At 44.1% G+C, this 12,325-nt stretch overlaps 1 protein-coding gene across 2 annotated transcripts in view; it reads right to left on the reverse strand.

Annotated features, from left to right (window-relative positions):
• snd1 (staphylococcal nuclease and tudor domain containing 1) overlaps positions 1 to 12,325 on the reverse strand; it is a 172,214-nt gene that overhangs the window by 128,549 nt on the left and 31,340 nt on the right. For both annotated transcript variants that reach the window (XM_085769868.1, XM_085769867.1), the window contains exons 12-14: positions 5,933 to 6,033; positions 3,468 to 3,578; positions 1,619 to 1,691 (exon numbers count right to left, since the gene is read on the reverse strand). In XM_085769868.1, coding sequence (XP_085625994.1) covers positions 1,619 to 1,691; positions 3,468 to 3,578; positions 5,933 to 6,033 — 285 coding nt within the window. The remainder of the gene's footprint in view (positions 1 to 1,618; positions 1,692 to 3,467; positions 3,579 to 5,932; positions 6,034 to 12,325) is intronic.

Below are 12,325 nucleotides of genomic sequence, written 5' to 3' on the forward strand. Positions count from 1 at the left end.
TACAGATACGTAAAGGCCCTCGAAAGAGTCTGAACAAAAAAGGGTTATAGCTGTACTATTTTGGTCTTTTTTTTTAGTATATGTTATTGAGCTTTTTGCCTTTGATTGAGTGAAGAGAGACAGGAAATGGGGAGGCAGAGGGAGGGGGAATGACACGCAGCAAAGGGCCACCCGAATTGGGATTCAATCTGGAGCCAGCTGCAGTGAGGACTATAGCCTCTGCATATGGGGCACCTAAACTAAGCTAAACTAAGAAGAGGTCATTACACATCGGTGCGACCTATGACATGTCTTTGAGTGGAAAGTGGGTGAGTTGATTGTGTATTTGTTGCACGAGCAAATCCTAACCCTACAGGTTTCTCAGGTAATTAACCCAATTAAAAGTAAGAATGGGGGTGAATAAGGCAAAAAAGATCAAAAAGCTTATAAGAAAACACTGCGTCCTTAATGCAACAGATGCTAGTGGAGGCAAAGGTTCCAATAAACGAAACGAGGAGGGGAGCAGAAATTAATTGAAAAAAATTGTGAAAAAATAAAACACAAATACATCTAATCTGCACAAACTTACACAAGACACCTCCACAGTTGATATTACTCAATAAAAAAAGGACTGACCTGAGTTTTCAATGTTAAAAATGAACCAACAGCGAGGTACCATTACCAGCCTGGTACCGACATTTAGAATCCTTGTCAGTGCCACCAGGACACATCTCAGCTGTCAGTGCTCTCCCTGTGAAGCTCATCTAACCAGGACACTCAGTTTTTACAACTTCAGACCGATACAACACTGTGGCATAGCGAGTTAATAAAGACTGCACTCGGGTACCGGAGCACACTGTGACACCCTGGAGGACTACACTTCTCCAGGCGGGTGGAGGGGGGGGCCTTGAAAAGCACTAAAAGGAAATGTAACTTCAGGAATAAAAAAAAGATTGTCTTAACAATTAATACTGTGACAAACCAAGTCTGGCAGAATTCGCATAATTACAGTTTAAAAAAGGGAGAGAGTGGGCATGAGGTGAGCACCAGTCATGAAAACATATGGTGATGAAAGATTGAAAGGAAAAAAAAAAAAACAGCAATAAAACATAAACACATGCTGAAGAAGAATGTGCGCCGATCGCTCATTACTCATTGCTCAGAGATTTTATGGGTTCCCCGCACTAATGTTCATTTGGTGAGCACTTCCAATTAGACTTCATTAGCCAAATGATGCCTCCATCAAGCCCCTGGGCACACGTAAACAAGCTAGGACCAAGCACCGCTGATGGTTTTATTAATGGCGCTGATTATTTTTAGAGGCCGCTTTCGTTTCTTTAAGACGAGGAAACCAGCTGTGAGGATCAGAGATGAGGGGGTTGACTCAAGGATTATGGATTGTCTTTTGAGAATTATTATGTGTGATGGAACAAGTCAGTGGCTTTTGGGCATCAAGAGTCGGATGTTTCTTTGAGAGTCATGGGGGGCTGTGTGTAAGTGAGCGCAAAGTTAAAAATATGAAATGATATCAGTGCGTACTGTGAGATATTTATCCTATTATACACACAACGCAGAAGTGGAGAATATCCTGTGTGTGTGTGTGTGTGTGTGTGTGTGTGTGTGTGTAAAGAATACCTACCCCAGAGATATCGGCCACTCTGTGGATGGGAACTTCCTTCTTGCTGTGCAGACCTTTCCCGTTTTTGATGGCCCTGCAGTCAATCAAACACACAAAAAACACATACACATCACCGACACAGCTGGAGAACTGTTATAATACATTGAGAATAAGGCACGAGGGCTGGAGGCTTAACAGACCTGGAGAAATGGGAGCTCTTTGAGTAACTGCTGTAGATACAAAGAAGCAGCCATTGTGGCTTCGGAAAAGCAGGATGTAAATTTATACCAGTTTCACTTCCCCGAACTGCCATTACGGCTCAAATGGAAGCGCTGGAGGGGGGATTTTTTTTTTTTTTTTTTTTTCCCTCACCGCTCAGATAATCTATAGGCTTGGGATGATGAAAAGTGGAAATGGTAGTAAAGAAATTACATTGGAAGAGATATTATTGTAAGAATGGAGGGATGTGGAGGAGAGGAGAGGCATGGGTTGCTTCTTTTAGAGCCAGCTAGGGGGTTTAGCGATGATGACTGGTGCTGGTGATCACCGCCTTAAAAAGCCTCAAGGGCCGAATGAGATCAAGATGACCAGAGCGGCTGCAGCTCTGGAGTGGATTCATGCCACCTCTGGGTCACTGGGACGCTCCATCGACTCTGAGATAACGCGTGTGTGTACATTTATGAGAGCATGTATGTATGTATGTGTGCGTTTAATAGCCGGGAGGAGGTTCCTTGAAGGCCGCGGGGGCGAATCGGCCTCCTGCAGCGGCGGCTAAAAATAAAAAAAACCAAGGCTATAGACAGAAACCTCTCATCAACTCTAATAAGACCCCACCAGGGACACAGGGAAAGTGAGTAAGAAAGAGAGGAGGGAGGGAGGAAGGGGGATGGTGGTGGGGTGGGAGAAGAGACGACACAGAAGAGCAAGGCCAAAGAAGGACAAAATTGAAAACAGCTACGGTGGAGAAATAAGGACAAAATGTGCAAAGGAGGAAAAAGAAAGCAGGAGGAGGGAGAGAGGCAGAAAGAGAGGGCGGGCGGGCAGTGACACTGCACGAGAAAGAGAGAAAGAGAGAAAGAGAGAGAGAGAGAGAGAGAGAGAGAGAGAGAGAGAGAGAGAGGGGAGAGAAAGTTAGTCTTATAAAAAGAGGCTGTGGCTGCATCTGCTCTACCTATAGCCAGCAGATCTTAATCTATGGCAGAGTAATAAAGCCTGTACTAAATCTCTCTGCACCTCCATATAATTATATTCATAGGGCCTGTGTAAAGAGAGGCTCTGATTTAGCATCCAGCACTTGGGGAGGTGTGTGTGTGTGTATATATATGTGTGTGTGTGCAGGCATGTATGTATGTAGAGTAAGAAAAAATGACAGCAATGACATGTTTCCTATGAAAAAGCGGCAGCAGCTATGAAAGGCTGTGACTTATGAAAACAATAAACATGGGAGTTGATTCACCTGTGTCACATTGAATGCAACTGCAAATGTAAAAGCATTTTGAAGGGAAAAAAAAGAAGCTCAAGGTCATATTCAGTACTCTATCACTTCCCAAGAGCAGCTTCTGTCAAGGTCACACACACACACAACTCGCAAGTAGATGGAGGAGTGTGAGTGAGTGTGTGTGTCTGTATGAAAAGACTAGTCAAAGATTACTGTGTGTGCATGCATGTGTTTTTATTTGGAGCAAACAGAAATGTGTCCTTTGTGAGGATGAACGTGAAACATGAGAGACCCGTTGTGCCGAGTGCAGCTGCGTAGGTTCACGTCAAAAAAAAAGAGGGGGGGTGGGGAGTGGGTGAATGGGTGAGTGTGAAAGGGTTTTGTGTGTAAAGATAGTGTGTGTGTGTATAAATGTACGTGTGTGTTCCTCACCGTGCCTCTGCGGCAAGCAGCTCGTCGTAGTGGGAGGAGCGCTGGTCGTCATCCTGTCTGTATCTGATGACCGTGGCGAGGCCTTTGCTGACCAGAGCCTCTGCGATGTTGCTGGAGAAACACAGAGAGAGAGAGAGATTACTTTAATATGAAAACAACAACAACAACAAACAAGCAAAAACCCTTTGGCCTCATACGGAATACAAAGTGAGCTAGCACACCAAAAGCGAAAATAAGGACATGACAAATCCCAAAAGGTGGCTTTGCTGAGGAACAAAGGTCACTTAAATGTTGACTTTGCACACTAACGGCTTCCTCGCTGCGTTACTGATGCACAGAAAGAAAAAAAAAGGGAGGATGAAGGGCAGGAAGAGGAGTATTGTTGTACTTAATGCAGCACTTAACGGCTACCCCTTGGACATCTGTGTTCTGGTTCAAGTGTAGGAGAAAGAGGAACCAAAGGGAAGGGAAGGAACTCTTCCAGTGCATTTGTCTGACTTCATGTTGCAGCTACAGATCCAGTATAATAGCTCTGGATAGGATAACATACAGTATTTTTATGATATATAGTTGTTAAGTGGCTGAAAGCTGACGGGAAGATAACAAAGGATAATACAGCGAACTAGTGGACTATCACATTGTTTTTTGTCTGTATGAAATCTGTTTTTTTGTGTGTTTTATTTAATCTAGGGAGACTTCCTGCCTGCTCCGAGCCCTATGACCCCATCACCCCAACACGTCTGTTTTAGAGTTACTACTTGAGTAACTTCCTCCAAAGTCTGAAGCATTTCTTTCAAAACAGCCAACTAAGCCGAGCGCAAACAAGGAGGGGAAACTGTGAATAATACAAGAACATAAAACAAGGTCATACAAGGTCAACAACATCCCCTCCACTCAACACCTCACCCCCTGACCTCTAGATCCATAGAGGGGTGGGGGGGATGGGGGGGCGTCCACACCAACTGTTATCTGCAGAACAGAGCAGTCGGTGTAATTGGCCGATGTTGAGCTGCAATCGGCTGCTCGATAGGTCGGGGTTCTGACCTCCGCCGTTATGTGTGTGCGATCAGATACAAGACAACTGGTGCGATGACGAAAATGTGCGCGCGTGACTGCGCTTTGAGCTTTGACTGATACAGACGGAAAAATCCACATGATAACTGGAGCTTTCAACTGTTTTTTTTGAGAGAGAGACAGAGAACAGACTTCAGAAGGTTCATTTCAAGTCGCGTGGCATTAGAGCTCCTCGATCCAGTATTGATTAAATTTGAACTTCTGAATACTTTAATAACGTTTATATCTTGTGTAAAAAAAAAGATACATGTTTCAAATGAATAAGCTGCATTTCTTCAAAGCGCTGTTTGGAGATAGAAAATAATTGCTTGCACTGATGCGACCCTTCTCATGAAAATTAAAATACAACAAAGCACTTGCAGGTTACTTTGTGATTTACGAGCAGATTACAAGTTCTGAGCAATTACCGATGATTATTCTCCGCCACCTTACATCAGATGAACTTCACTTTTAAAGTTTCACACAGAGACACAGCAGGGCGATCAAAAATGAACCGTGTTAGTGGAGGGTCTTACACTGCCAAACTACGCACTGCATTATCTGTCAATTAAAGCTTATTTGTAACCAACTCCAACTGGAGGCTTGAGGTGGGGGGAGTACAGGGCATGTTTCATTCATGCTGCAAGCTAGACTCGACTGTGTCAACAACAGGAGACTAGTCTGGGGCCGTTGACTCGCTGTTTTGGTAAGCAGCCGGAACCAGGGTGAGAGAGACAGGCCTTTCCGTCAAAATAAAAGGACTAGGCTAATAAAATGCGGTGAAACTTTTTAATTTAAGGAATATAATTTACAAGAAAATCCCGAGCCATTAAGTTAAGCTTATTCTTTTATTGTATTTAATTGTATTACAAGTTATTGTCTATTTTATTTTAAAGGGACAACGAGGAGTTTCTATTTGGTTATAAAAAAGTCTCACGTTAATGTGGATGAATCTACGCTACCCACACTTGTTAATGGGCCCATTTTCGATAAATATATCGCTTTGTCTCTATCGTTATTTTGTTATTATTAGTGGTGGCGGAAATGCTGGTCGAGCCGACCAGCGTTTTTTTAGGTTTCTTGGCGAGTCATGAGAATAACGCCGCCGAATCGCCGTTAATGGTCGGAACTACGACGGTATGTGATCGTCTTCGAACCTCTGACTTTAATTCTTGATGAATGAAAACATGGGTCTGTCTTGCGCCGGTCAAAGAATTTCACGGTGCGCGCGGAGGCTCATAAATGTAGTTTTATGTTGGTGAAAACTTTTACTTTGGTGAATTTGGATATTTCCGTATGCGCTAGAAGACAGAAACCAGAATGCAGACAAAATTCGGAGTAAACAGAAACCAGGCTCTGCTCCTCTCTGAAGAGCCTGAGTGTGAGTGGATGGTTCAGGATTTGTTACTTACATGCCGCCAATTGTGACTGTAGCACAGGTGCGCTCTGGGAAGGCAGGGGTGCCTTCGCCTGGACCGGCAGCAGCTCTGATGTAGTCGACCGTGACGTTGACCTGAAGGGGGCGCAAGAGGGGGAGAAGGTCAAAAAACACGACGAGAGCACAGAGACGAACTGAAGGCAACACCAGTTACGGTAATAATTAGTGGAGGAGGGAGGGAGGGCTCTGACTTGTGTGTGTGTCTGTGTGTGTCTATGTGTGGGTCTGTGTGTGTGTTTGTCCCAGTTCTCAAGGTCACCCCCAGTCAGTGTGAATCACGTCAGGCAGCACTGTAGATCTCCCTAGAGGAGGAGTATTAACACAGTGTGGGTGTTTGGGACAATACACACACACACACACACACACACACACACAGGGAACAGGGAACAGTGACAGAACCCAAATAACCCTACACTGTGTGTTCTCAACATAGCTCCCGAGGGACAGACTACAATCCACCCACCCTGAAGATACAAATTTGTCACTCAGCTGTGGGTGGGTTGTGTGTGTATGCATGTATGAGTGTATGAGTGTGTGTGTGTACATATATCCACGGGCATCTGATGGGGAAAGCCTACTTTGAGGGCCAGACACAGGCAGACAGCGCTGACAGCCGCACCAGTACACACAATCGGCAGTTTAAGAGCTACGTGTCAACTTTGTCAGACCATGAGATGGAGAGGAGGAGAAAAAAAAAGGAATAGTACGGAGAAAGTAACTCTTCATCACAGTATCATAGCGTAGACACACAAGTCAAACAGAGACAAAGCAGACAGGCCCATTACAGAGACTTGAAAGAGACGCCAACCCAGGACACAGAGAGACGTCGAGTTGCCATTAGAGGGACGGGGGATGAGGACATGGAGACGTGAGCAGAGCAGAGGAGAAGAGCTTCTGTCAAGGCAGAATGGATGTATCGTAGCCAGTTGATCGGCGAGATGTGATGTCTGCATTTTTAAGAGCAGGTGAAAAATGGAAGAAAAAAAAACGGGATGATGGGAGATGGATTATGGTTTCTCGAAGCCACAGCTGGCTGCTCTGCTAAATATAAAGAGTGTGTTTTTCAAAGAGATTTATAGCACAAAGACGAAAGGTGCGGGTACTTATGTCTCTAAACAATGGAGTTTCAAGTTTAGTGTTGCACAGATGAAGGTTTTTTTTTAATGCCAGGATATTATCTCAAAAGATGAAAGAGATGGAACAAAAGGGAAAATAAAAAAAATCTAAAATAAAAATAAAAACAGTAAAAGGCTGTTTCATCTTTGAGTATTTCCCTTCCGCTGTGAAGAGGAGGCTGTAACATTTCGGCTCCACACACTTTTACTTAACCTTAACAATCCCAGCTGAGGCAACGTTTGCATCCAGGCTCAAAAAAAATCAACATCTCCTGCACCATAATGTATATTAATGGCACCCATAACGGGACTAACCATCATATTATCAGCAGCAGAATTGGTTTGTGATTCTCTCAGCCGTGGTACATTACACAAGCCCCCCCCCCCACTTTTAAAAACGCCCTCGGTTTCATTAGTTTGGTGCCCGTGCAAATAACCCATTCTCATTGTTATGAAGGAAATTATTTCATCTCGACTCCCTCAAAGCTTTTAATTTCCTCGTGGTCCAAACATGACAGAGTTTTTTTCGTATCTACTGAAAAGCGGAACTGTTTAGATTACGAAAGTAGAAATGGCACCTCACAGCTGCACGACTCCACACCCCCAACCGGTCAAGCTGCAGTTTACATGATTGACATCTGTCCAGAGTCTCTGGAGTGAAGAGTTTTGAGGGGATTTGTATCTGTATTTGTATCACGATGTCACGCTTAGGTTTTACATACAAAAAACTCATCACCTCTTCATTTGTTCCAAATTTGAAGAAGTTCCTTTGAGTCATGGGGGGTCAAACTCAAGAAGACAAGAGGCCAATAAAGTATGTATATATGGGCCAAACATGAAAACTGTACTGTCATCTCAGAAAAGGGTGTAAAAAAATAACTGAACAAAAAAAAAACATATTTAGCCTAGTTTTCTCTCCTGTGCCATTTTGTCCATGCCAGATACTTGGCCTCTTTTCTTGGCTGCAAGCTCGTTCATGTTTGGGGTTAGGTCCTGAGCCGAGCGGAGGTGTGCATCAGTGAGATGACTTCTGTGTGTCATTTTGTTGTCAACAGCGCAGCAGATGGGGCTTGGCGCTTGTCGATCTGCTGCTTGGTCATGACTGTACGGTAGCTGTTGCAGTGTATTATAATATGAAAATGTATCGCAGGCCGGCTATTGCCTCCGGGCCTTGAGTTGGACATGTGTGCTTTAAGGTGTTATTGAGATATCATGTCCACACCCTTGACCTTTGGTTTCCAAAATCTCAAGGCATTACTGAGGGATTGTGTTCATAGGAATGGGAGGACGTACCTACAAATGGATTGTCCCAAAAACAATACGTCTTTTCTTCTGACTGTTGCCAGTGCAGGGGCATAAGAAAGAGAGCCGACGTAAAAGAGAAGATCTGGAGAGGAGATTTTAAAACACACAAGCTAAACATAATGCTGGATGCTATATAAACTGAGAAACCAGAACACCAGTAGTTCCCCATTAAGCGAGGTGATGACAGATTATAAACTTTGACCAAGCGATGTTAGATTAGAGGAGTTCCAGGCCCATTCTCCACGGGCCATCTAACAGATCTCCTGATAAGGCAAAGCCATCTATAAGAACCCCCCAGAGGACAGTGAGACGGAGGGGGAAGAGGCAGCGGATGGATTAGAAAGTGGGGGAGTGATAAGGACAAGGACAGCAGCAGCAGCAGCACAAGAGAAGACGAAATGTTTTTGTTATGGCGATGCGACAAGCGGCACGGAGAGATTTGTTTCCTCCGCCGGAGGAATCGTGTTTGTTACATGTCCACACGTTTAATGAGCGAACGACGACGCAGGAGTGTTTCTGTTTATCCACCTTACATGGAAACACAGACAGCTGTGTGGAAAAAGATAGTCTTAATTGAAGCAAAATGAACCTACTGTTTGCTAGAATTAATTTTATTCCTGCCTGTATTAAAGGGACAGTTCAAAATTATTTTGCAAATTCGCCTGTTGCCAATAATCCCTATAGTCATAGTAGTAGCTTCATTACCTTTAATTATCAGTGCATGTTGTTTTGAGATCTGCGGGGCAGAGACGTGAGCTGCTCAGTGAACACAATGGAGGTGAACGGTACAGGTTCCCTGTCCCTCAAAACGCATCAAATACACAATCCAACAACTCCACAACACTCTCGAGGACAAGTTGTGACCTGCACATTCACCACTTCATGAGATAATCATGTATTATTATGTAACATTGAGACAGATGAAGCAAATACTCAGAGCTACTTCACTCCGCCCAGCAGCCGTTGTCTGGAATGTAGTTCCGGCTGCATTTGCAAAACGAAAACAACTTGGTCTTGTAATGTTACATTATTATGTCATAGCGTGGTGGATGTGAAGGTCACAACTTGGAGTTGTTGGATTGTATATTTGATGACTTCAATGAGGTACAGGGGACCTGTACCGTTCACCTCCATTGTGTTCACTGAGCAGCTCACGTCTCTGCCCTGCAGATCTCAAAACAACATGCACCGACAGATAAAGGTAATGAACCTACTGCTATGACTATAGGGATTATGGCAATAAGCAAATTTGCCAAAATGTTGAACTATCCCTTTAAACAATTTATGCAAGGTGTAATTTACAGTCACCAATCTACCTGCTGTTCATGTGAGGGAACCCACGCAGGTACAAACTGAAACAAGCACCTGTTACTTGCAGCTTTTTTAAAAGTAGGATCCCACGGGTGATTAATGATCAGCAACATTTTTAAACTGGCACGGTGTGAACCAATTTGTAATCACAGAGCATGTTTAGCGCCGTTAGGATTCTCAGAGGAACAGTGCATGATCACAGTTCAGCTGGAGTTGGCGAATTAGACACACAGGTGTTGGAACAGCCTCACGCTGCACCGCGGATATTAGCCGATCATCAGCTAATCTTGGTTTTGACATCTTTTAAGTCTTGGAAAAGGCAAAAGGAAGATGAGAACAAAGGGAGGAATATCGGCCGAGAAAATGAGCACAAGAGGGACAGCGAGGTACAAAGGTGTGGAAAGAGAAGGAGAGCGTGTGTGTGTGTGTGTGTGTGTGTGTCAAAGAGAGGTGCTGGCGTTGTTGCCGCGGTGTTTTAGCGGGCTGTAATCGCAGCTGGCTATCATTTAATGAAGTGAGCTGTGCTGGAAGGAGAAAACCTCCGACTGGGACGGCACGACGTAGAGAGGAGGGAGGAGGAAGAGAGGGGGACGAAGGAAGGAGGAAGAGGAAGCCCCATCTGGGTTTTCAAACACAGGACTTGGTGACGCTTAGGTCGACACACTTTGCATCTGCTTGAACGCACACACCTCCAGCTTTTCTTTTTTACCTCAAATCAAGTCTTTACTCTCACAAAATACATACACACACACCACATCAAATACCACATTGCACATACGGCATTCTCGGCGCATGCACACCAATAAGAGGGAGAAGTCTGTTGCTAACAGTACTACACAAGCAGCTGCATAACAGGAGCCACTTTGAGCACGCAGGATTATCCGAATGTGCTCAACCCTGATAAGTGGCTTAATGCAACATTTCCATTGGACTTTTTTTTTCTGCTGAGGCTGAGACCCAGGCGCACAAGAAGCACTACTTATAAAGTTAGCCAAATCAAGCTTTTTGGGATTATGTCACCATGCAAGCGCTGCCGTTTCAATGGGGGTGGGGATATACAGTATATATATGAGAGAAGGAGACAGATGGACGGACGGAGTGACAGAGAGAGCGGCGGAAAGGAAAATGCCTCCGTGCATATTTAGACCACCCTAAAGGGACAGTTCAGAAGTCTTTTTTTTTTTTTTGACAAGAAGGTCCAACAAGTTACTCCAAAATGGTGAAACCTGTCTCAAAATGCAACGGTGTGTCCAAACAAACACACCTCCCCTGCATATCACTTTAATTACTCCAAGTTTAGACTTTAATTGGCCCAACTGTGTCTCGTGTCGCTGGACTGGAGAGTCCTGTCAACATGACTATGATAATATTAAGTTGTTCGAGTTAATGCTGCGAACAGAAAAAGATTTCATCACCACCTGAAGCTGTAAAGTCATCGTTCAAAGACCAGACCAGGTGCTGCGCCAATTCCTCTCTGCCTCAGAGAGCTATTAAATATAGACTCTGCTTGGTCAAAAAAAAGGCAATCTTTTGAATATGGATATTAGATATGCTTTATAAAAGATCAAAAGCGCCATGCTCTCCTTATAGATATGAGGAATAGGGGGTTTAATAGAAAAAAAGCATTTAATGTAGCATTATTCTCCTAAAGCGGAGCGCTGGCACTAAGTCTTTGAGCTTTAGCTCAGCACACTGAGACTCGTAGTTAATGCTTAGTCACGTCCTAGAAGGTTTAGTCAGGGGAAAATCTGCTTGTTTCCCAATTCATGCAATGTATTGCACTCTTAGGCAAGACTCTGAATGGGATCGTTGTCAAGGGAATACCTGTGGGTCAATCTGACAACTCAACCTCGTGACGGGACAGGACGATTAGCTCTGGTCAAGTCCAGTTTGAGCCGGCCCATGCAAAAGGCACATCTTTTGTGATCCGACAATAAATCTCAAGTCACACCTCTGTTAAAGACTCGGGTTCTCTTCCCCTTTTCTTTCAGAAAGGACCTGGATCAGACAGAGTATTTTCTTTTAAATCCGCCAGGTCAAGCCCTAATTACCCCAATGCCGAGGTAAAATCTTTGTCTCGGTTTGTGTCTGAGAGAAGAAGAAGAAAAAAGAGAAAGATAAAAGTGGAGTTCTCTGGAGCAGAATTTCAGGGAAAGCAGTGGTCTTAGAGTCTTCTCCTAATGCTTACTGCTCCAAATCTGTCTCCATAGAGCTTAGTGTTCGGAGACAGGATGACAGTAAGTGGGTCGACTAAACTCCTCTCCTCTTGTTGGAGTGCAACATGCCTCCGTACACTTGTGCATCTACCTGCATCCAACTTGACAACTCAAGTAGGCCAAGGTAGCATAGATTAACATTAAAGCCTCAAGGGTTAGGATCGTGTTCACCGCCGCAAATAAACATTCACCTATAGCGAGTCTGTGATCACTTCATCCAAACTAATTCTCCTCTTGTTGCCAAGGCAGCTGATGGGCGATGCTTCTACCTTCAAAAAAAAAAAAAAAAACTGCAGTTTTTTTTTAGGACTCTGCAATTATTGAAAAAAGGAGATGATACATGGTGACAGAGGGTCTAATTCAGAGCTTTAGCCTTGTATCTTAGCAACAATAAAGGAATGGGAGGGAAGCAGCGTTCCA

The sequence above is a fragment of the Trachurus japonicus genome, chromosome 23, assembly GCF_045865225.1.
Source record: "Trachurus japonicus isolate A0001 chromosome 23, Traja_1.0".
In the NCBI taxonomy this organism is placed as follows: Eukaryota; Metazoa; Chordata; class Actinopteri; order Carangiformes; family Carangidae; genus Trachurus; species Trachurus japonicus.